We start from the raw sequence: 23,169 nt of genomic DNA, 5'->3' as shown, positions 1-23,169 counted from the left end.
CAAGCCGTTCCCGTGCTATTGTAATTGTTCTTCTCCTTGCTGCTCTGTAGATTTTGGTGTACTCCCTCTTTCATCACTTGGTTCTGCGTCCGGTTTTCGACCCCATACAACGTGGAAATTCATATAAGTGTGGTAATCACGGTTCCTTAGGTCTCTTCGAACTGGAATCAGAGCCGCCTGTGTTTTTGAATCGTTAGTCAAATATAGTCCTGAACGATGGCGCAACAATACAAAAGACTCAATGTGCAGCCAAGCTGGCGACATGCGGACTTCTTTGCCAAAAATGTGTGAAGAAAGATCCAGGAAGCAAGAAAGATTACATACCTGATGTTGTTCCATAGTCAGCCCGGCCACCCGCAATTGATATGCTCGAAGAATGCCGTCGATTCCGCTGTTCAACATTTCTTCCATCCATGTCCCAATCATCTTCTCTTCAGGGTCTTCGGGCCATCCACAAGTTGGCAATCGAAAAATCTCCTCTTGCACGTCGACAAAACCGGCTTCTTCGTACCATGTCTTCAGCCAAGGGGTGATGGCACAAGGCTTCCCTGCTACTCGGCTTATTCGGTCCAACTCTGAAAGCCACTACAACAACACAAGTTAACTTCTTCCGTTGCTGAACCTTTCAAACGGGATTGATATCTTGAGTAGCCATTTGTAACCCACGATCCTGAGGCTCGCTTGAGTCTCACATCCAGGAGTACCAAGCTGCGTATGGGTAAAGTTGGAAAGAGATGTGTCTCTTTCAATTCTTTCTTACAAGTCTGAAGCCGTGGTCGGCTGGAGCGGTTCCGTCGTCGCAGCGCAGCACAATATCGAATTCCTGGCTCTCTAACCAGCCGCCGGGGTTTAACTTTTGGAAGGCCTGCTGGATTACTTGCGCACTCATGTCCTGTCAATTTCCGTCATCAGCATTTGGACCCTCTCTAACTGCCTGGTAGAGGCACATCGAAGGCACACCGGAACGGTAGCGTACCTCCCAGCAGCCGTTGGTGTCTCGCGTATGAACATAATCCAGGTCGTCGTCAAGCCACTCCTGCGAGGAGTCGTCGATGATAAACTGAACATTTGGAGGGCCTTCGTCTGGCTGGATATTCGACAGGTCGGTGCCTATGATAAGTTCGGATTGGGGATACTCCTCGGCAAAGTCGAAGCACCAGTCGCCGGTCCCGGTTCCCACGTCGAGCACGCGCCGCGGGAAGTGGTCCTTGGTCCATGGCGCCAGGTGGGAGCGGTTGCCCATCGCGCGCCGGAGGATGTCATGCGTCAGGCGTAGCCGCTCGATCTCTTCCGCGTCATTTGGGAGCAGGTACCCTGGGGGAGGACTGTTGGTCTCGGTCTCGGTCTCATGGGGTTCGATGCATGTGTGGACTTACACCCGTCCTTGTAGGCGTGGTAGGTTCTGCCATTCTCTACCCGGTAGGCGAGGACGCTTTCTGAGATTGTGTGCGTGTCGCTGGCCATCGTAGGGATGAGAAACAGCGCTGAAGGTGTAGGAATAAGGGGTCTGTTTACTCACGGGATCTCTGCAAACTTCAACGGAATCGAAGCGGTCAGCGTTACGGGAAGGGGTGAAGATAGAGCATGTTCCTTGACGAACTACGTACGTTGCTGCCACTGGCGGGAAGAGCCTCCTGGAAGGTGAGGTCGAGGTTCTCTACAGCTTCTTGGTCGACATTGAAGAGGTCCAGGCTACGCCTGTTTGGATTGTTCGCCGCCATATTCGATGCTAAGTGAGGGCTCGGGTGTGTGTGTGATGGGATGTGTACCTGCTGTGATCGTCTGGAATAAAGATACGGCACGCTAAGAAGATAGAAGATCAGAAGAAGGAAGGGGATGAGAAAAGTCACGACGACTGCTGCATGACCGGGCAATCTCGAATAGTGGTGATCACCGAAGTACGTCCGTTAGTCTCGATTGGGATGACCCAGAAATATCAGAAGACCCGAAGGGTTGGGTTGAGCGGAGCCTGACGTGGAGCTACACGGGTAAGGGTTCCCAGCAGGTTGGCAAGGAAGGTTTCCAGAGTTCCGGGACAGAAATCAAAAATGGTGGGCTTGTGTGCCCCCCTGTGGTTGAGCAAGGAGGCGAGACAGCTGCGCCAAAAGCTTCTCTGTGTGGTGTAAGTAACGGTGCTCGCGAAAATCGGCATCACCGACGCAGGGAGACGATCGGACTTCTCCAGCAGAAACACGTCTCATCACTGCCCGCGATGTCTTGCAGGAGATCATCCCAAGGCGCAGACATAGGACCATTTGTTCCGTTGCCCCAAGCTTTGGGGAGGCGCCACTGGCAACGGGCGCTGGAGAGACTTGGTGGAGTGAGTGGAACGACAGATGAGTACCCTGAATAGGATATTCTGGGTTTCACATCATCGGCAGTCACTGAAAATAAGTACGCGTTTCAAGTTCAACATGATTTTCCTCAGCGCGAGAAAGTGAATAAACGGGGACAAACAGCAAGTGGATCGGGGATAACAGCTGACGGGGTGTCAAAAAGTGGTCCTCAGGAACAAACAGTCAATGCACCTCATTACTGTGGAATTTGCATTGGTGCGTACGCGCGTGGCCTCGTCTTGAGGGAAATGTTGTTTCGTTGCCGTCAATGTGGGAAGTAATTACACTTTCTGAGTTGTTGCCGAGCATATTTGCTAAACTTGGGTACAAATACCGTGGTATCCACACATCCAGCGCCCTGTTGGGCGCTCTCCCGCCCCAACAGCCTGGCGGTTACCAGTTGGTCGGGACACAACGTATCCGACATTGTGGTTTAAGTTTTCTGACGAGTGTCGCATTGATCTCGGATCTGCATAGCTGATGTGGGTCCCGAAATGTGAAAGTGGAGAGCGAAGCCGGCCGGGCGTCGAAAACAGGTGAAGGGAATTCCCTTTTGGATTATAAAAATCTCCGCGCTGCTCCTTGGGGGTCTCACAGCAATTGCTGCAGGCCTTCGACTTTTAGATCAGCTGTACGGCTTGCACATTTTTCTCTATGTCGACGTTGGTGTGCAAGGATAGAGTTAAGAGCGGCGGCAACGTCGAGATTACCGTATAAGATCCTGCAAGTGTACAGCCTTAACGCAATTTCCCCAGGGAAGTAAATTTATCCAATGCTGGTGGGCTAAATTATAACTCGCCTTGATGCTCACGAGTAAGCTTCGGGATGCAGAGCGCGTTTAGGTAAATGAGCGCCAGTCGTATTGCGCCCCCTGACTGACTTGCAAGAACCCCTGACAGTATTTCCCCGATGCAAAACATTCACCACAGCGGCGTCTCGTAGAGTCAAACTATCTTCAGGCTCAGAAGCCCGGTGCCCCTTTTGCTTGGTAAATCTGTTCATGCTGCCTTTGGAACAGCAGTCGCCCAAGGATATGTCGTGGTGAGAGGCGAGCCATACGACCCCAAATTGTTGTAATCCTGCGTGATATTCTTGCCCAGTAAGATCTTCTGTGCAAATTGCAGGACAGAAGAATACCCTGACAAGTCGCAATGGCCACCGCTCCTCACACTCATTCCAATCTTGTCCCCTACTCCAAGCCAGTCATACACCACCTTGGCAGCTGGGTACACCACGATCGCCGTCGCCTTAGAGTTCGTGAACTGGTCGCCTGTCCCCTGGTCAATCACCAAGGCCCTCGGCGCAATCGCAGCAGCAATGGTGTGCGCCTCGTACGGCAGCCACTCGGCGTGGTTGATAAACGTGGCGAGGGCGTTGTCGCTCCACCAGGGCGCGCCCTGCTTGCTGTTCTCCAGCGTCTCGTCCTGTCCGCTCATTGCATGGTATCGGTAGGGACCGAGCCCCTGCACTCCTGATGACATAGGCATCGTTAGGGTAATTCGCTTATCAAACAGGCCGGCAGCGAGGGCCCCTTTGCCAAGCCGGGAGCAGCCCGTCACGCCGACGCGCGTCGGATCAATTTCCGGGACGGTGAGGTTCAGACCGTCAAGAGTGCGGTGGAAACCCCAGGCCCAGGCAGTTAAGACACCTGAGCGGTAGGAGGCCGGAGAGTCAGCCCGTGCAATCACCAAGTGACCATGCAAAAGTGTGCTCACCAATGTCTCTCCCGTTATAGATGCTCCAAAATGCGCCAGTCTTGCTGTTACTATCTGCGGCTACACTTGTGTAGTCAAATCCCACCACAGCAATTCCAGCCTGCAGATAAGGTTGATCCTGCATTCCCCCAATGTTGATGACCACAGGTGCTGGAGCTGCCTTGCTGGCTCCTGTGGGAAGTTTTACCGTCGCAGAAAATTTTCCAGTTTTGCCACTTGCTGTTACAGAGATACTGACGGTGTTGCTAGAACGAGTAGCCGTGACGGTTTCTTGGGCGTGATCCGGATAATAACCGTACTGATATTCCTGCAGCAAGTTCAGTATCTCAGGCTGCCGGCACTGGTACCACTCCTCCGCCGTCTGAATCCTGTTTTTGCCTTTTCCTGTCATAACATCCTGTGCGAAGGCTGAGGCTGACTGGTTGCCCGCATTATCTGTAGTTGTGAAACCAAGCGGTAGGAATGGGTCGGGCAAAGTTGTCTGTTGCGGCAGCTGAGACCAGCTCGGGAACGGGGACGGAATCGTCGCGCACGAGACGGCTCGCGGAAGCTCCTCAGTCACTGAGCCTCTTGGTTCAGATCCAGGTCCATGTCCAGGTCCAGGCCGTGCCGTCGCTACTTCAGCACCTAGGATGGCCCAGATCAGGAAGTCTAACGTGAAACCCATGGCGGCGGTCGATGTCGCAGTGTTGAGTCGATTTCCTAAGACCAATCTCCCGGGGACCACCTTATAACATACTCGTGCTGCATGTCACAGGAAAGGTATTTATTTGTAAATGAGGATGCAGACTCTTACCACAAATGGCGTTCCGCCCAACCGACGATGCTGTACGATGTCTGGTATGCTTAGCCGGTCAGATGATGCCAAACAATTTGTTTTTGATGAAATTGTATAAGTGATATTGGATATGAGCTTGGAATCTGCCGTGACAGCGACCTTGCACCGCAGCCAGATGCTTCTCCTATTCTCAGCCATTGGGCTGGGGCTGGTACTTTCAATCTGCCGAGTTCTGTATTTTGATCTTGTGGTGCCCAAGAGCGCCATCATTGTGTCTCCTTGCAAGTATCTCGTAAGTTCGTTCCATGGCGTATTCTGGGAAATATTCTGGGAAGGTTGTGGTGATGCGACTTGGGGATGCAGGCAATGAGCTCCTTTTTAGCCGAGAGCTACTTCCGGTGCTGATCGCCGCGGGGGTGCTTTATTTTCTGCCATTAATGTGTTCCCCGACATCTACCTGCTGATCGAGTCCCCAACGGCTGTTCCAAGGTTGGACTATATCGTGCACAACCACCGTATCAAACTGCCGCATTGTTTGCTGATGAACTGGTGGTAACCAGAAAAACATAGTGTTTCTGTAACTCGATTCCTCCGGACTCAGTGTCGAGTTTCGCATTCCGTTTCGCTGTGTGTGTGTGCATCTTCAACAAGGGACACTTGTAGTTCGGCATCCGTCTGTCGAAACGACATTTGAGGAGTCGTATCTGGTTGTCCTCTCCAAGTTCTGCTTCGAGGACCGCCTTCTGGCCGCCGAGTTCCGACGAGTCCCAAATCGATTCACACACACAAATAGAAGCTCAAAGGAAGAGTGCCGTCATTCGGTCGGACGCCGTGTACTTGAGGCATCTGCGCGTCAATCGCCGCAAGTGTCATGACTGATCCCACTCAACCAAACTTCCTCGAGCCACCTTTGTGCTTTTCGTCCTTCTTGGCCTTTTTGCCTTTCCCGATCAATTCCAAATGTCCGGCGCGCTCGCCCAGCAGAGCTTCGGTTTTGTTGACCATCCCTGATGTGTACTTCTTCTGCAGCTTGTCGGCTTTGGTTGACTTCGGCTTCTTGACTTTCTGGCCCTTCATAGGCTTTGCTTTCGAAGCAGCTGGCGCTGCCTTCTTCTTGATCTCGCCCTGGGCCATGGTAGCTCTTGTCTAGGACAAACTTCTGGTGGTGTTGTGTGGTTGATGTTCGTGGACTAGCAAGAGAGACGGTTGTGTTGGAAATGCATTACTCTTCAGCAGGGGTAGCAAAAATAAAGATGGCCGATAAGATAAGGTCAATGGTTGCTGAGTCAGCTAGCCGGTGACGGAAGCACTTGCTCCAGTATCAATACAATTATTAACCGTTCGCATCCATGTCGTGGGCGCAAAGCATATCAATTGCTGCAAGGTTGTAATATGGCTACTGTAGAAGAAGGGGATGCTCGCTCCTTAGATCTACTTGCAAACACCGGATGAACCTGGGAGTCTGGTCCACCTGGCGTGTGAGTATGCCAATGCTGTTGTCTATGAAGTTGGCCTCTCCAAAGCAACCGCCAGGTCGCGAAGCAAACGGGCAATCAGAAGTGCGTCCAGGCGAGAGCCAGGAGCTTGCGAAAGAACAGTGATCTATTCACAATGGCCACTTTCGACTGTGATCCTCGTCGATTTACTGTCTTAGGCAGACAGACTGCCCAGGCTACCTCCAACCTGTGCATGACCCTCTCCGACCTGAGAGCCACGCCGAGATACTAGACTTCATGTGAGGTTTTCAAACCGAAAAAAAAAGGAACCGCACCTCGGGTCCGTGAAGTGACTGCGAAGGCAAGAGAACTGTGCGCAACTCTAAAAATAAATTTTTGCCCGGACGACTTTCGCAAAGGGCGGGTTCCAACCGTTCGTGTGGTTGACAACCAGTCCCAGAATCTAGGTGGATGTTCTGCGCGGATGTGTGGGAACAGCACCTAATTCTGATCTTGTGGGAAAATAAGTGGAACAAGGTTTGAGGCCTACAATAATAAGGCGCTGAAGCACACCGTCGGAGGTTGCGGGCTCACCGACTTTGGTAATCCAAGCTTACCTAGATACAGGACTGGAATATGGGTGTTTTGAACATGGAGCCCGGAGAAGACTAAAGTTTACGACCATCTAGGCGAGCAGGCCAGTGGGAGCAGATACCTGTGTCGAAGCAGACAACGCCTTGAAGTTGCTTACCCCACGGAGATGCTGTGATGGTACAGTAAGCTGAATGTTTGGTGCACCCATGATCTGTCAGTCCTCACGGAGTGCTCCACATTCTGCGGTCTGCAGGGTCCGCCGCCTCGAAATACTCCTCTTCGTATCTGGAGTGGAGATGTGCTGGTTCTCAAAGGCGGCCTCTTGACGCTCCACCGCGAGGACGGCAATGTTTCGAAATGCCATGCGCCGAATGAGGCAATTTTCTAGAATATTTCCATGAGCAAACCGGTGTCAAGCCATCGCCAAAAGTAGGCATTGATGGACAGGAGTCGAGTTCCTGACTGCTGGCGGAGCTGTAGCGGTGGATGGATGACATCGGCACCGTCCTGGGTTGCCAAGCCCTGTCTCGCTCGGTGGCGATCCAATGGCGCGTGAGGAAGCGAGGACGCCGCGCCGCTCCCGCCGGCTCAGCCACGATTGATGGGAACCTGATCACCAACCTTGTACCGTAAAGTCCTCTCAGACGTCCAATCGCTCTCTCGATGACCCCAGGTAGCGTCTTTCGCTTGGTCGACACAGCGGGCCCGGGGTGTTCGCGTTCGGATTCTGTCAGCTAGCGACTCGGGGCTAGGAGAAGGGAGCGCAGCACGACGAGGAGAAATGCGCGAACGGCTGCCCTGATCTGGTATGGCTACACAGTAATGTGTGGTTTCCAGCTTGCGTGTACCTGGCATGAGCCTATGTGAGCTTATTATTAGGTTTGAGACGCGAATGCACACTTCGGCAGTCCGGATACCAGTGTGCCGCCAGGCTGAACATGGACAATTAATACGACAGTCGCATGAAGGGCCAGAAGTATGTAAGCCTTCCTAAGCTTACAAAGTCCTACCAGTAAGACATGTCTGGGCAACCAGGTCGTCGAACGTCTGGCGTGCAGAGATCGAGGCCTGATGCGAACAGGGGTAGCTGAGCGAGATCAATAAATCAAGCTCAAAGCCGGCGAGGTCAGAGATAAACGCGTCGAGTCCCCAACCACCAAGGCGCAGTTGGCTCCCGAGAATGTGACAGGGGCCTCCGAGGTTCGTTGATTGTGTTCATTGTCATCGCAGGCCTCTCGGCGTTTCAACCAGACAGGTCGGCAGCAAACAACAGGGAACCGAAATAGTGGGCTCGATCAAGCTGGGAATACGCCGGTACGAGAGGCACCAAACTGTACCTAGGCGTGCTAGGTAGGTAGGAGGGAGCACTCCCAGCACTGCCACCGTCACCGTCGACCAACCAGCCAGTCAGCCATTCTGCCAGTCATCCCACCTTGGCGCGGATCGACTCCGGCCTGACTGGACTATTTCTCCGTGAAGAGAAAATCTCGATTTCGGTTGAGGAATATTAGAGTCTTCCCCATCCTGGTGTCGCCTTCTTCTTTTCTTAGATTCACGACGGAATATTGACGTCTTCGCAGCCAGAGTCGCATTCTGCATTGTTGCACCAGGCCGATCGCTGCACGGAATTGGGCCAGCGCCACTCGAGTGCTGCTGACCTGCCCAACCCGCCCCTCCTCCTACTGCTGCTGCTGCCGCTGCTGCTGCCGCTGCCCACTTGCAGGGCTGCCAGGCCTGCCTGGGTGACAAGCAGCTCGATCCCTGCTCGCCTACCCGCTCCGAGGTGCCTGTGGCGGTGGTGCTGCTGAGAGAGTTCCTCTGAGGATTCTTTGGCCCCTCCCGGCCCAAGCTTCTTCAACTGAACCCAACGCACCCCAGCCCCAGAACCCTGTCTTGCACCTGCACAGGTGCAGTCTGACTGTGGGTCAGTGACGCATTGCGCCCCAGTTGGGCCTATCCTACTCCTGCCTGGGTACCTATTGTACAAACCTACAAACCTAGGACTTGCGCTCGACTCGGAATCCCTTCCTTGTCCCGCCCAACACTCCGACTCTTCCTCGACTTCAACTCGACGGAATACTTCCCTCCTGCACAATACACAGTCGCCAGGACACCTCGCAGACCGTGTTGAACATATGGAGGATACTGGCTTGAAGAGAAAGGACACCACCAAGGGTCCGCCCCTTCGGATCCTGTCGCTAGGTGAGAACCACTTCTAACATACACACACACTTCCACTCACAACCCCCCACCCGCGTCAGCGGTCCTGTAACCACACTTACCCAACGCACGCGTCTTGACTTGCACGCGCTGACAACATACATGATACACAGATGGCGGTGGTGTCCGAGGCTACAGCATGTTCATCATCATACAGGAGATCATGCACCGAACCTTCGTCGAAATTGAGGGTCGCGCGCCAAGGCGCCACGAGATCCCAAAACCCGCCGACCACTTCGACCTTATCGTCGGCACCGGAACAGGCGGCTTGATCGCCCTGATGCTGGGAAGGCTGCGTCTGGATCTGGAGACTTGCAAACAGCTCTACGTACGCCTCACGCGCATGGTGTTCGAGACCGACAAGACGATACTCGGCATTCCCACCCACGCAACCCTTTTTAAGGCCTCGAGGCTCGAGGAGGCCATCAAGGACGCAGTGTCCGAACACACCACATCTGAGTCGGAAGGCGACGATGGCACCTCGGTTCACAGCCCTCTGAGCTCACACTCTCGGTCGAGCTACCCTCGGAGGCACGCCAGCAATGCAAGCGTGGTCAGCTTCAGTAACAAGAGCCCCGCGGCTCAGATGGCCCGGCCATACTACTCTGGTAGAGGTGGTGGTGACCCTAACGCACGGCTCTACGACGAAAGAGAATTCCGAACCAAAACGTATGTTTCCTCCGTATTTTCCTAGCCAGGAACTCCTGACTGACGATATTGCAGTGCTGTGACCGCCGTATACAAAGGCGCATCTAGCAAAAATGTCGACGTTGTTTTACTGAGGTCGTACGATTCAAGGAGAGAGCCTGCCCCGGAGTTCGATTGCAAAATTTGGCAGGCCGGGAGAGCAACTTGCTCTATAGGACTAGCATTCAAGCCCATCCAAATTGGGCAGACCGTGTTCCACGACGATGGCGATGGACGATTCAACCCAGCTCCAGAAGCTCTCGACGAAGCCGTTGTAAACGAGTGGCCTGGACGGGACGTTGGCGTTTTCCTAAGCATAGGAACAGGAAAGAGACCGAAGGGCAGCGACACGAATAAGGCAGAGTGGTATGAAGGCTTCATTGGGGGCTTCGCAGAGGCCAAGCGGAGACTTATCGCCAAAATTGAAGGATGCGAAAAGACACACGAGATGATGAAGAAGCAACACCTTTCGGACAGGGGAGTCAATCCTGAGGTCTATTATCGCCTTAACGTTGAGGTGGGTGTGGGAGAGTTTGGAATGAATGAGTGGAACCGGTTGTCGGACATCAGCACTTCGACGAGAATGTACCTTGGGAGGAAGACGGAGCAGAAGATGGTCCAGGACGCCTCAGCTAAGCTGGCCAAGATCCATCGTGCAAGGCAGCGACTGGAGCGACTCAGCGCAGAACCAGACCTGAAGTACAAGCTGCCCGAGTTTGACATTTCAGCACCACTGGCCGTCGAGCTTCCCGCCGAGATCCCAGAGAGTTGGCCATCCCCTCACACACCATCAAGCCGACACTCGTTCGACCGACAATCTTACGACTCCGGGACAGATAATTTGTCGCTCCCAAACACACACCAGTCCCCAAGAAGCTCATACGAGCGGGTCCTGCCTACCATACCGCAGAGCCAACCCCTGCCGCCTTCCATACACGGCTCTCCTCAGCCGACAGGACCTCGCCGAGCATCGCCGCCTTCTAGCGGTAAGAGGCCGCCCTCAGCCCCGCCGGCTTCGGCCGCCGCCGCCGAGCATCACGGAGATGGAGACAAACTCGTGATACATGCGCCAACACCCGAACAGTGGCGGAATGCGTCTGGGTCAGACAAGATCGCCATTGTATCCACGGATGAGCGACCCAGCCGCCAGGACTTTGCCCCGCAGCCACCGAGGGTAGCACCCCCGCCACTGCCGCCGAAGACACCACTCCCGGAGAATCAAGTCCCGAGAGCACCGCGGCGTGTAGGCACGGCCCCCGTGGGTCCGGCACCGCCCTATCCGTTGGATGATGAACCGCCCCCGCCTGTTGGTAGGAAACCAGTCTATCAGGGTCGTTGAGTTTGTCCTCGGGGGTATAATCGCGAGGTGGACAAAAATCATGACTGTGCATTTCTCAGGCTTGTTGGCTAAGAAACTAGGGATGCAGGCGTTCTACGGCTCGGGGGTTCTTTCTTGTTTAGGATACCAATTTCAGTAAACATGCTTCTTGACGCTTGATGAAATAATATCAATAATTACTTCTACCATTTATTCGGTTCGCGTGATCGGGAGAGCGATCTAATGAATGTACGAACAATAAAGCATTGTGCTCATCGAGCATGTCCAGCAACTTGAGCAGGAACTTTTGCTGCTCTTACACAGCATCTGCCAGTATCTTGTGGAATGGAGGCCGGCCTTTTGGAGAGAATCCTTACAAAGGTAATAGCATGAACCCGCCCGTCATTTCACTGCTCGACCGAACCATCCCTGTAGTGCAGCTGTACGGCATACGCTTCGTCAGCTTTACTAGTTTCATGTGGACTCGATGACCATTTTCCATTCCAGGCTTCCTTATCCTCCTCCATCATGCCGGCAGGATTCCAAGGAACTATAGTGCACGTTTCGCTATGGGAAGTAGTTGTTCCGAGCTTATCATTCACTAGTGATTCTGCCATGGGTGGAGAACTAAGGTGCTCACTCTCGCTAATCGCGTCTCTGCTCTCAGATATCGGACGGTAAGACGTGGTGGTCCCGGAATTCCTGCTCACACAGATCGATCTGACCCGACAGTTCGGTGCAGGGTGGATCTAAGCCCTTGCAACTGCCGCAGCGCCGATCACCCTGCAACGTCACCTATCACTGATTCTGACATTTATCCCTTCACCTCCTTCACCTCCTTCAGGCTGGGAGCATCTTACTCAGAAGTGCTATTAATTGGGAGCCTCGCCGACGTCTAGAGTCGGAGTAGAACTAGTCACGTCATCTCGCTTTCCATCCAATACCAGCAGGCGACATCTGCATCAAGCTACCGAAGTACTCAATATACGTCCTCTGCCATGCCCTCCATATTGCGCCGCGCGAGACCTCGAGCCAGCCTGCATTGAACGTCAGCGGAGGATCCTGGAGTTCCCTTTGTACGCCTGGCCCTAACCAGTATCAGCTCCATCTCAGCTGTACCGGTGGCTGAAAATTGCGTCCTAAGCCCGCATGGCTTGGCGAATCAAGACATATTGAGCTCCGCCCGTTCGAGCCCTCTCCCCGTTCCGATCGTGGAGGAGATGCATGTCGTGCCCCGGGAGATCAGCCTGTTTGCGACTAGCTTCTCGTAATACGCAGGCTCGAAAGGGGAGGGGGACAGGATGGTCACGAGAGGGGCATGGGTGTTGCCCCTAGGCACGCGGTCTCGTGATTTCATGTTTCTCCTGCTGGAGAAGTGGCCCCAGGGTACATAATCGACGGATGCTCTCGTGGTGACTGCCTGTGCTCACCACGCGACAGTCACCCAACCTCTATCGACTGGACTGTCTGAGATGTGACCAGTCTAATGGGGAAATGCTGCAGCAGACCGCATCTGATCATGGATGCGGGCGCCACAGCTCGTAGAGCTGCCCTCTCAGGGGTCACTATTCGGCGCGCCAAGTCGGTAGCCTTGCTTATAGCATTCCAAGCGACGATGTGGGAAGGGGGTGCCCTGACATTTATTATGACTCCCATCCCCGGATACCGCGCTGGTCTGACCCGGGGAATACCTATGTTTGGCTGCATGGAACGTTCCGCCTCAGGATTTTTGACAGCCACTTTCTCGTTTAAAGTTGTCACTACTGGGCGGAGCGGGACGCCTTCGATCCTAGCCCGGCACTCTACAGGGTGCCATGGCCTGCCCTACGAAGGGTCCTTCTTGGTGGTGTAACTTGTCTCCAGGCAGCTGTCGCGTGGCTTCTTTGCTACAGTGAGCTGGGGATGGGATGAACCGGGTGATTCTGACAGTTCGGGTCGTTGTCGGGGTTCCGATGCCGCAGCTTTGAACGTTGTTGGGAGCAGCGTCATTCGCTGGAGAAGCGAAACATATTCTTGCAGAAGCAAGCTGCGACATACTTAGGTAGCTGGTCTGAGAGAGCCAGTCGCTAGGGTCGTAGAGACGAGGGAACGCTGCTGCTTACGGCCTGGGAAGTGGTCGCTTGACCTATCACAGAACATTAACGTTGCGCCTCAGCTGAGGCTCTACTCTGATCGATCTTCCCATGAGCTAATTATGGACGCTGTTCTGGGATAAAGGCCCTAACAGTTCTCGGGATTCAGCGTTCTGATGTCAGAAGTGTATCACATCTCTCTTGCCCCAACCTCGAAAGATGAAGCAATGTGCTTCAGTATTATCGTCAACTCTTTCTGGTCAACCTTGGAGGATCGTGATAAACATTGCATGCGATTGTCCTGAGTGAATACCCACAGACAAACAGCGCATGGGAGAAAACACAAGTCAAGTTGTCTTCCCCTACGGCTAGTCCAACCTCTCTACATCCTCTGTCGGTCAATGTACTTCTTGCAACCCACCGCTACCACATGTGGCTTTGACTCGACAGGTGGCTCAACACACATTTTATTCTGCACCACAGAAGCTCGAGTAGTATATGGGCAGGCTTGCACTGCGTCATGTCTGAATCTGCACAGCGCTCTCAGCGCTCTGAGAGGACACCAACATCATGTGGAGAATGTCGACGGCGAAAACAAAGAGTATGCCGATATTCCTCTAGATTATGGAATGAACCGTGGTAGAAATACTGGAGTCTTCACGTGTATCCTGCCAGCAAAACCGCATTGATGACTGACTCGCAGCAGTGCAACCAGGCACAGCCCTGTGGCAATTGTGCGAGAAGATATCCGCCACCTGTGTGTGAATACAAATCAGGCACACCGAGGTGAGTCTCTTCCGACTGGCTACGAGACGATTACTTCGACTGATCAGACAACAGGCACATTGACGGACCCGGGCCGTCGAGCCGGCCCATGTCATCGAGCCCTGGCCTGCTCCCCCTGCCATTCACTGGAGATGAGCATGTTTCTCTTGACGGCGTCGATCAACCTCTGTTACCGCCGAGAGAAGTCTTCTCGCCCCAACAGGTGGCCTGGTCTCCTCTTGTCCAGAGCCCGACTTACTGGTCAAGCGTGAGTTTTGACACACAATATCAGCTTCAATCCCCAACAGCCTCAGTAGACAACAGGCAAAGTCTCTGGCCACCTGTATCTCAAGAAGTCGTGAGCCCCCTCGCGGCGCCCGCGTGTAATCTCGACTGTGAAATCCACACCGAGGCCTTTCATGATGCTATCACGTTGTTGAACATGAGAAATGAGTTACCAGCGCAATTTATCCAAGGGTGGCAGCCCTCTATGACAGATGAGATATTGCTGTGGTTCATTCAGCAAGAGCATGTGCCACCCTCACCGTCGCTCATCAGCGCAGATGGTCGGGTATATCAGCCGGCACCACCCACAAGACAGGATGCCGAAATGCTGCGCGTCTGTAAGTGACACTCCACAGTCTCATCGTGGTAAAGCACTCAGACTAAGAGCCTTGGTCACAATCAAAAGTCGTCAACCTCATCTCTCGCTTCAAAGCGTCTCTTGACGGCGAGCCCGATCCCGCTGCCAACCCGTATATGAAGCAATATATCCCCTTTTGCCTACACAACCCAATGCTCACTCAAATAGCCATTTATACGGCCGCCTGTTTTCTCAATGACACCTGCCCCAGCATAGTCGACAACACCACTGCAATGACGCGGAAGGGCGACGCCATCTGCATGCTAGAGACACACCTCCGCACCACGGGGTCGACAACGGACGAGGCGATCGCGGGAGTCCTGCAGCTGATTTTGAACGAATGGTACTGGGGCGGCAGGAAGGAGCTCGAGGCCCACCTGGGGGGATTGAGGGAAATGGTGAAGTCCAGGGGCGGACTTTCTAACTTGGGGCTCGGAGGCCTGTTGGCGAAGTTGATCATCATGTAACGTTGCCCCGATCACGCTCTTTCGTGTCTTGCCCATGCTGATCCCAAAACTCTCAGGACTGACATCACTATCGCGTTGTCTCTCGAGGTGGAGCCATATCTGCAAGGGGATCTCCCTTTCGAATCTCAGGACTACGCACACGTGCCATTCCGTGTCTTCCTCAACACGCCGCTCGTATCGCCTCTCGTACCCTTCAAGACGTGCGCGGAGCCGCTGAAGCTGCACGAGGCCACGGCTCGGATCCTGGATGATATGAGGTTCCTCATCGGGCTCGTCTTGAACCTGCCGGTAGATTGCTCCCAGAAGGACCTGCAAAAGCTACAGAGCACATCGACGTGGATACATGACAGGATCTCAGGTCTCCCGGAAGAAGCCGCTCAAAGGTCCCAACATCGAGGATCTGGGGACTCACTGCAAAATGAGAGCACTACAGTTGCATATGGATCACGACCGTCTGCCCGCCACGGGTCATCGGCAGCAAGTCCACGACTATTGCCGGAACAGCAAGGCCCGGGATTCTTCTACACACAGGAGCAACAATCCCCTATGAGCCAGAGGTTCATGTTTCCTGGCGTCTTGCCAGATCACACAGCCCGCATCCCCGGGCCATTACTACCAGAACTAAAGGACATGGCAACACCCACCGCCTCAGACGTGATATACCAGGCGGTCCGCCAAGCAGCGCTGATCTACTCACGGGCAATCATGCTGCGGAAGCCCCTCCGAGACCAGAGAGTGTGTAGCGGTGAGGACTTCCTGCGGCTGTGGACGACGGTCTGGCGGGTGCCATTGCGCGCTTGGAAGGCGCTGCTTGGGGTGTTTGTGTGGGTCGTGCTGTGCGTCACGCCAGCGTCGCGCGGCACGCCCCACGAGCGGTTTGTCAAGAACTGCCTGGAGGTCGGCCTGGTGCAGATGGGGCTGGAGAGCTGGGAGGTGGCGGAGAAGGGGATGGAGGGCGCGCTGAAACTGATGCGGTGGCTGGCTTGTAGAGATGGGGGGACGGACGGCGTTGGAGATCGGCCTGTCGGACAGGGGAGTTGATGCCGGGTGATTTGAAGAGGAAGGGGGAGATAAATAAAGAGAGGAGAGAGAAGATGATGAAGAGAGAGAGAGACTTGATAAATAAGCGAGTCGCGCATGTGATGAAGGTGTCGGAACTGACAGTGTATGATATTGTTCATTATTATACTAAATACTTAACCAAAACATGTTGTATAATACAGAAGCTCAGCATCTTAAGAATTTGGAATAACAAAATTTCATCCGGGGAACCACAAGCCCCATATATCCCTATCTATCAAGGATCTCGTTCATGAAGAAGAAGTTTTAGAAGAGTACGATGAGCATCTGACTTGTAGACCAGAGTGCGGTTCAAATGTGTCTAAGTTGAAGGGATATACCAAAAACAATATGCATAGAACCGTATTCGAGGCTTGAGAGAAATATTGGCACAATCATGATTGGCAATAAAAGACAGACTCATGTTGTAAATACTTGGGAAATATTTTGATCAAAACTATAGATCGTCTCGAAAACACTGTGGGATTTGGATCAAACCACCAAACTAGGAGATAGGAAGTGATTGGAAAAGAGCAGTGGGTGTCTACTGAATTTTCCCTCGTAGTTGGTTGGAACAATTACTGTGAGACCCAAGACTGGTTAGATTTGTAGGCGTCCAGTCATCCTGAGATCGGTAATTACCATGAATTAGATCAATGCCATCTTGATGGTGTAGCCAGAGAGAAGGTCATGGAAAAAGAAAGGGTCCAAGGGTTGTTCAGAACCCCTGTTCCGGCTGCTACCTTGTGACAGGGGCCACCACGGCGGGAGCAGGCCGCCTGCCCGTGACACGTGAAGTGCAATTTCCCGCTACTCCTACGGCGAGTACGGGTATGACGAGGTGCCCCAGGCCCAAAGGAGGATGGGCACTTCGCGGTCATGCAGCCTGCAGCCCAGCGAGGTGCGTCCAGTCGCGTTATGCTCCCCTCTCTAGCAGGGAAATTTGTTGATCAACGAAAACGCCCGTTTTTCACACCGTCGCTTGGAGATCTGGGGGGCATTCCCCAAGTTAACCCGACAACCTGTCCACCACCACTCAGAGCCTCCCGCCCGTGCACCCTTCGACCCTCTCGACACCCTCGACGCCGCTCTCCCCCTCCACGATCCTCAAAGCCAGGGCGAACAAGCACCCAACCCATCTTCAAGACCGATCAACCCTAGCTATTGCCCACTGCACACCGCTCTACCGAATATCGAATCTGAGGCCTGTCGGCCAGGGCCATTTGGTTCCTCGTGCGCGCGAGCCAAACGACTCATCTCTCCTGCAAGACGTTGCCGCGCTGCACTGCGCCAGTCACGCGTAATCCCCTACCGACACGATACTGGTCTTCCAGCCCCGACCGACCGCCTCCGTCCGCGACCCGAGCCGATTTCTTTTGGATAAGAGAATGAGCTTGGGTTTCGCGTCAAATAGTCGGGATCACATGCTGGGACCACAAAGAGACTTCCACTAAGGCTCCCGGTCGAGCTGCAGCTAGTCCGTGGGGTGGGCAAAGACTGAGACCTGTCGCTGTGCTCAGCTGTCGCTAGCCGTGCCGAGCACCGCAGACTCTCGAATCTCTTGTTGTTGACTTACACCGGGCCCTTCCTAGGCTTGTTCTGTGTGTGAGGCCTTCACAAGGCTCTCACGCGCACGTGAAACGCAGTCACCATGGCTGGAGGAAACATCAAGGTGGTGGTGAGGGTGCGGCCTTTTAACAGTAGAGGTTAGTTCTCAGCAAGCAGCCTTCCCCTGGCTTCTCAACAATGGTATTTGCTGCAAAGTGACCTAGGGCTGACATGTGCCTCTCTCAGAGATCGACCGCGGCGCAAAATGTATCGTGGAGATGAAAGAAGCCCAAACCATCCTCACCCCTCCGCCAGATGCTCCTCAAGGGAAGAATTCAAAAGACAACGGCCAGAAAGTCTTCGCATTCGATCGATCATATTGGTCTTTCAGTAAGAGCGACTCAAACTATGCCGAACAGCATCACTTACACGAGGACTTGGGAAAGCCGCTGTTGGACAATGCGTTCCAAGGCTACAACAACTGTATTTTTGCATACGGTCAGACCGGTTCTGGAAAGTCATACTCGATGATGGGATATGGCAAAGAGCATGGTATCATTCCAATGATTTGTCAAGACATGTTTGAAAGAATAACGGGCATAACGCAGGCGGACCCGAATACTCGCTGTACTGTTGAGGTATCGTACCTGGAAATCTACAATGAAAGAGTAAAGGACTTGTTGAATCCAGGCACCAAGGGGAACCTGAAAGTACGAGAGCATCCTTCCACTGGTCCATACGTCGAAGATCTCGCAAAGCTCGTTGTTGGCAGCTTCCAGGAAATCGAAAATCTCATGGACGAAGGGAACAAGGCCAGAACTGTCGCCGCCACGAACATGAACGCAACATCCAGTCGAAGTCATGCTGTCTTTACACTGATGCTCACTCAGAAGACAGTCGACACTGATACCAAGATGGAAATGGAGAAGGTCGCCAAGATCAGTCTGGTCGATCTCGCGGGTTCCGAGCGAGCGACGTCTACAGGAGCCACAGGAGCGCGTCTCAAAGAAGGTGCCGAAATCAACAGATCGCTGTCCACGCTCGGCCGTGTGATCGCTGCCCTCGCGGACCTTTCCACCGGCAAGAAGAAGAAGGGCGCCGCCTCACAGGTGCCTTACCGAGATTCGGTACTGACATGGTTGTTGAAGGATTCTTTGGGTGGTAACAGTATGACTGCAATGATAGCAGCGATCAGTCCTGCTGATATCAACTACGACGAAACACTGAGTACTCTACGATATGCCGATTCCGCCAAACGAATCAAGAACCACGCTGTTGTCAACGAGGATGCCAATGCTCGCATGATCAGAGAACTGAAGGAAGAGCTAGCTCAACTCAGAAGCAAGCTTGGGGGAGGTGCTGCTGGTGCTGTGGGGGGTGTCGGTGTCCCGGCCGATGAAGTTTACGCCGAAGGCACACCCCTCGAGAAGCAACTGGTCACAATCACTGCGGCCGACGGCAGCACCAAGAAGGTCTCGAAGGCCGAGATCGCGGAGCAGCTGAGCCAAAGCGAAAAGCTGTTGTCAGACCTTAACCAGACCTGGGAGCAGAAGATGGCCAAGACCGAGGAGATCCACCAAGAGCGTGAAGCTGCTCTAGAAGAGCTTGGTATCAGCATCGAAAAAGGATTCATTGGGCTCAGCACCCCCAAGAGGATGCCGCATTTGGTCAACTTGTCAGATGATCCTCTCCTGGCAGAATGTCTTGTCTACAACCTGAAACCTGGAATCACAACAGTTGGCAATGTGGAGTCGGAGACCAATCAAAACTTAGGTATAAGATTGAAAGGAACCAGAATCCAAGCTGAGCATTGCTCGTTTGAAAATGCCGCGGATGGTACCGTCACTCTTACTCCAATGGAAGGCGCGGCTGTCATGATCAATGGCAAGCGCATTAGCGAGCCTCAACAGCTGCACTCGGGATACCGCGTCATTCTTGGTGATTTCCACATCTTCAGATTCAATCACCCCATGGAAGCCCAGGCGGAGCGAGCAGAAAGGACGGAAACACAACGACATAGTCTCTTGCGCCAGTCGATCACAGCCAGCCAACTGCAATCACTCGAACGAACATCGCCTACACCTAGCCCAAGGCTTCCGCATGAAAGGAGCTGGAGTAAAGCAGGGTCTGAGTTTGGCAGTGAGAGCCGTTCAGACTCACCGGCGCCCCGCGGACGGGATACGGATTGGTCTTTCGCGAGACGAGAGGCTGCAGGTGCCATCCTCGGCTCGGACCAGAACCTCTCCAACCTCACAGACGAAGAGCTCAATGCCCTTTTTGAGGATGTACAGCGAGCCAGAGCTGAACGTGTTAACGGGAAGGAAGGGGAGGACGATATGGAATCCCTGGCGTCATATCCGGTCAGGGAGAAGTACATGTCGACTGGCACTATCGACAACTTCTCACTTGACACAGCCTTGACAATACCATCGACTCCAAAGCAAGGCGATTCTGATGACAAGATGCGTGACGCTCGCGATGAGATGCAGGCTCAACTGGACAAGCAAAAAGAAGAGTTCCATGACCAGCTGAGGACCGCTCAAATAGCGAATGTCGAGGTTGAAGAGATCAAGAAAGAGAAGGCGCATATGGAGGAAACATTAAAAAGGATGAAAGAAGACATGCAGAAACAGCTCGAGGTCCAGAAGCGCGAATTTGAGGCCAAAATCGAAAAGCTCGACCCTCTGAAAAGGCCGAAAGCTAACCCCAAGTTGTCGGACGATGAGATAGAGCTGGCAAAGAGAGTTGTGAAACACTGGAGAGGTCGCCGGTACGTCCAGATGGCCGAGTCGGTTTTGCAACATGCCGCAACTTTGAAAGAGGCACAGATCATGAGCCAAGAGCTGGACGAGAGTGTGGTGTTCCAATTCTGCGTCGTCGACTCTGGGCACGATCTCTGCTCTTCTTACGACATGATCCTCAACGGCGGGGAGTCTGACGACTTCGCACTCGAGCAAGCAATCAAACCTTGTATCGGCGTCCGCGTTGTGGATTACAAGCACAGCCTGGTTCGGCTCTGGAGCTTGCACAAGTTGCACGATCGGGTCCGGCAAATGCGACAGATGCATCAGTACCTGGACCAACCGGAGTACGCTCAGCACCTGAGTCTCGACAATCCTTTCATCGAAACTTGTATGCCTCAATACACCCTCATTGGGGAGGCAGACGTTCCGCTGAAGGCAGTATTCGAGAGCCGAGTCCAAGACTTTCATCTCGATGTGCTCTCGCCGCACACGTCTCATGCCATCGGTATTATCAAGCTGTCACTTGAACCATCATCGGCCCGAGCACCTACAAATTCTCTCAAGTTCAATGTTGTAATGCATGAAATGGTGGGCTTTGCTGAACGCGAAGGCACGGAAGTGCATGCTCAACTTTTCATTCCTGGCATTTCGGAAGAAGATGGCATCACAACCACGCAGATGGTCAAGGATTTTGACGAAGATGCGATTCGATTTGAAAGTGTTCATAGTATGAACGTACCTCTTTTTGCTCCTCCAGAGGTGGTTTTACGGGTTGCTATCTTTGCAAAGGTGTCCTCCATGCACCTCGACAAGCTCCTTAGCTGGGATGATATGCGAGATGCTGTGCCCAGCTCGAGAGGGAAGTCCAAGTCGGCCCGGATAAACGAGTCTCACTTTTACACCGAGGAAAAACATGACTTGCTCTCTCGCATCCAGGTACTGGAGATGGACGAGAACGGCGAATACGTCCCGGTCGAGGTTGCGCAGACCGGCGAGCTGGATAGTGGAACCTTCCAACTGCACCAGGGATTGCAGAGACGCATAACTATCAATCTGAGCCACAGCTCTGGTGATATTTTGCCTTGGGATAATGTGGTTTCCGTGCGTGTCGGCAAGATCCAGCTGGTGGACGCCGCTGGAAAAAATCCAGATATGGGTGCCGTCTCGCCAGACATTGCTCTCAAATTAGTGTCAGAACCCGTCTTCCGACACAACGCCAATGGTACGCGCAGCATCACCCTCACTGGCCAGTGGGATTCCAGCCTGCACAATTCCCTTCTGCTGGATCGCACGACAGGCGAGAAGTATCGAGTCCAGATGACGATCACCTGGGAAATCAGCTCCCAAAAGCTTGCTGAGCCAATGCGTTTCTCAAAGAACGTCTGCTGCCAGATCCTGTCCCGTTCCTTCGTGCGGCAAACATCTATGCTGTCTGCGCTCTGGCAGAGTGTCCGCTTTGTACACTCCAGCACCGCCATCTTCACGCTAAAAATGCGGCCAGCGCCCATAAAACGCGTGGGGGATTTGTGGAGGATGAATAGTCAGCATGACTACGTTAAGGGCGAGGAAAATTTGACAACCTGGACTCCGCGAGGTGTTTCTCTGATCAGTGACTATATCAGCGCACGGAAGAAGCGCAGACGCATAGCTGAGATTGGTGCCATGCAGAACTTCCTGAAAAAGGTTGGACTGCCGCAGCCGAGAATAGCGCTGAATGGTGAAAGTCAAGGGCTGGAATCCGATTTTTCGCCGCTAAATTTGGGGGAAGACGATGACGTTGACTCCATCGATGAGTTGCTGCAAGAAACTCCAGACGTGTCGCAAGTTTTGGATCCTGTCGAACCCCCAGAGCCAACTGACGGCCTGTACGGCGAGCCATCAGCCGAAACATCGGATGAACCATCAGGTGAACAGAAGGGCGCACAGGAAGACAAGCAGGATGAAGAACAGCAAACCGAAGAAGAGCGTCCAATGCAGGATGACGAGACAACGGTGGAACCTTCAAAACCGGAGCCTTCAAAGTCGGAATACTCTGAGCACGAGACGTTCGTTTTGGAGCGATGTCTGAAGCTGTGGAGAAGGTATCCCGACCCCCTCAACCAGATTTTGAGCGAAGAAAACATCAAGCCACCTGTGAATGGTAATCCCGAGGCAGCTGCACCACCTGAGCTCGTGGCAACCATCATAAGGGTTGCCAAGAACCCTACTGTGCTCAAGGGCGGTTATCTCCTGGTGCCAAGCAGCGATGCCACCAGATGGATCAAGCGGTTCGTGGAGCTACGCCGACCATATCTTCACATCCACAACGTTACGGATGGAGAAGAGGTTGCGGTCGTCAGCTTGCGTAACTCTCGAGTTGACAGCCAGCCGACTATTCTGGATTTGCTGAATGGGGCTGATGACGAAGACGGCGGAATGGACATGAATGCTGCCCTGACCGCGTCACCTGAGCAGATTCGTTCTCAACAGAATAGCGGCAGGTCAACACACCACCGCAGAGGCTCCTCGGGACGGGTCATCACGAGCATCGTTGGTAACATCAACGGCGACGGGACTGCTTCGTCACACGCCAGAAACAAGAGCGTCAGCTCCGGTCTCGCCAAGCTGTCTCCCAGGCTGCAAGCCGGCGTATTTGCCATCTACGGGACGGACAATACGTGGCTGTTCGCGGCGCGGAGCGAGCGCGACAAGCTTGACTGGATTTTCAAGATTGATCAGAGTTATTTCTCATCGAGTAGTGGGAGTCCTGAGGGAAACGGCGCCGAGAGTCCGAGCATGAGTTACTGA

General features: G+C 53.5%; 6 protein-coding genes across 6 annotated transcripts; 3 read left to right on the top strand and 3 right to left on the bottom strand.

The window, feature by feature from the left end:
• Positions 1-146: 146 nt before the first annotated feature.
• On the bottom strand, positions 147-1,721 carry J7T55_013601 (methyltransferase; the record flags this gene model as incomplete). The annotated part of the gene is made up of 7 exons (XM_053141411.1): positions 147-161; positions 325-585; positions 761-892; positions 977-1,314; positions 1,377-1,456; positions 1,520-1,533; positions 1,608-1,721. The coding sequence occupies 7 exons, from the start codon at positions 1,719-1,721 to the stop codon at positions 147-149; spliced, it is 954 nt and encodes a 317-aa protein (XP_052995940.1).
• A 1,613-nt stretch (positions 1,722-3,334) lies between these two features.
• On the bottom strand, positions 3,335-4,718 carry J7T55_013600 (Cip2; the record flags this gene model as incomplete). Its single annotated transcript, XM_053141410.1, has 2 exons — positions 3,335-3,984; positions 4,052-4,718. 2 exons carry the CDS (start codon positions 4,716-4,718, stop codon positions 3,335-3,337), a joined length of 1,317 nt encoding a protein of 438 aa, XP_052995939.1.
• A 996-nt stretch (positions 4,719-5,714) lies between these two features.
• Positions 5,715-5,963, bottom strand: J7T55_013599 (uncharacterized protein; the record flags this gene model as incomplete). Its single annotated transcript, XM_053141409.1, has 1 exon — positions 5,715-5,963. One exon carries the CDS (start codon positions 5,961-5,963, stop codon positions 5,715-5,717), a length of 249 nt encoding a protein of 82 aa, XP_052995938.1.
• A 3,031-nt stretch (positions 5,964-8,994) lies between these two features.
• Positions 8,995-11,105, top strand: J7T55_013598 (phospholipase; the record flags this gene model as incomplete). The annotated part of the gene is made up of 3 exons (XM_053141408.1): positions 8,995-9,061; positions 9,193-9,748; positions 9,803-11,105. The coding sequence occupies 3 exons, from the start codon at positions 8,995-8,997 to the stop codon at positions 11,103-11,105; spliced, it is 1,926 nt and encodes a 641-aa protein (XP_052995937.1).
• Positions 11,106-13,726: 2,621 nt separating this feature from the next.
• On the top strand, positions 13,727-16,072 carry J7T55_013597 (uncharacterized protein; the record flags this gene model as incomplete). The annotated part of the gene is made up of 5 exons (XM_053141407.1): positions 13,727-13,757; positions 13,863-13,913; positions 13,990-14,544; positions 14,613-15,027; positions 15,088-16,072. 5 exons carry the CDS (start codon positions 13,727-13,729, stop codon positions 16,070-16,072), a joined length of 2,037 nt encoding a protein of 678 aa, XP_052995936.1.
• Positions 16,073-17,741: 1,669 nt separating this feature from the next.
• On the top strand, positions 17,742-23,169 carry J7T55_013596 (kinesin heavy chain; the record flags this gene model as incomplete). Its single annotated transcript, XM_053141406.1, has 2 exons — positions 17,742-17,796; positions 17,885-23,169. The coding sequence occupies 2 exons, from the start codon at positions 17,742-17,744 to the stop codon at positions 23,167-23,169; spliced, it is 5,340 nt and encodes a 1,779-aa protein (XP_052995935.1).

Source organism: Diaporthe amygdali (genome assembly GCF_026229845.1).
Source record: "Diaporthe amygdali strain CAA958 chromosome Unknown NODE_8_length_1307975_cov_65_857355, whole genome shotgun sequence".
Classification (NCBI taxonomy): Eukaryota; Fungi; Ascomycota; class Sordariomycetes; order Diaporthales; family Diaporthaceae; genus Diaporthe; species Diaporthe amygdali.
The sequence above is the reverse complement of the archived record's forward strand: the minus strand, read 5'-3'. Positions and strand labels throughout refer to the sequence as shown.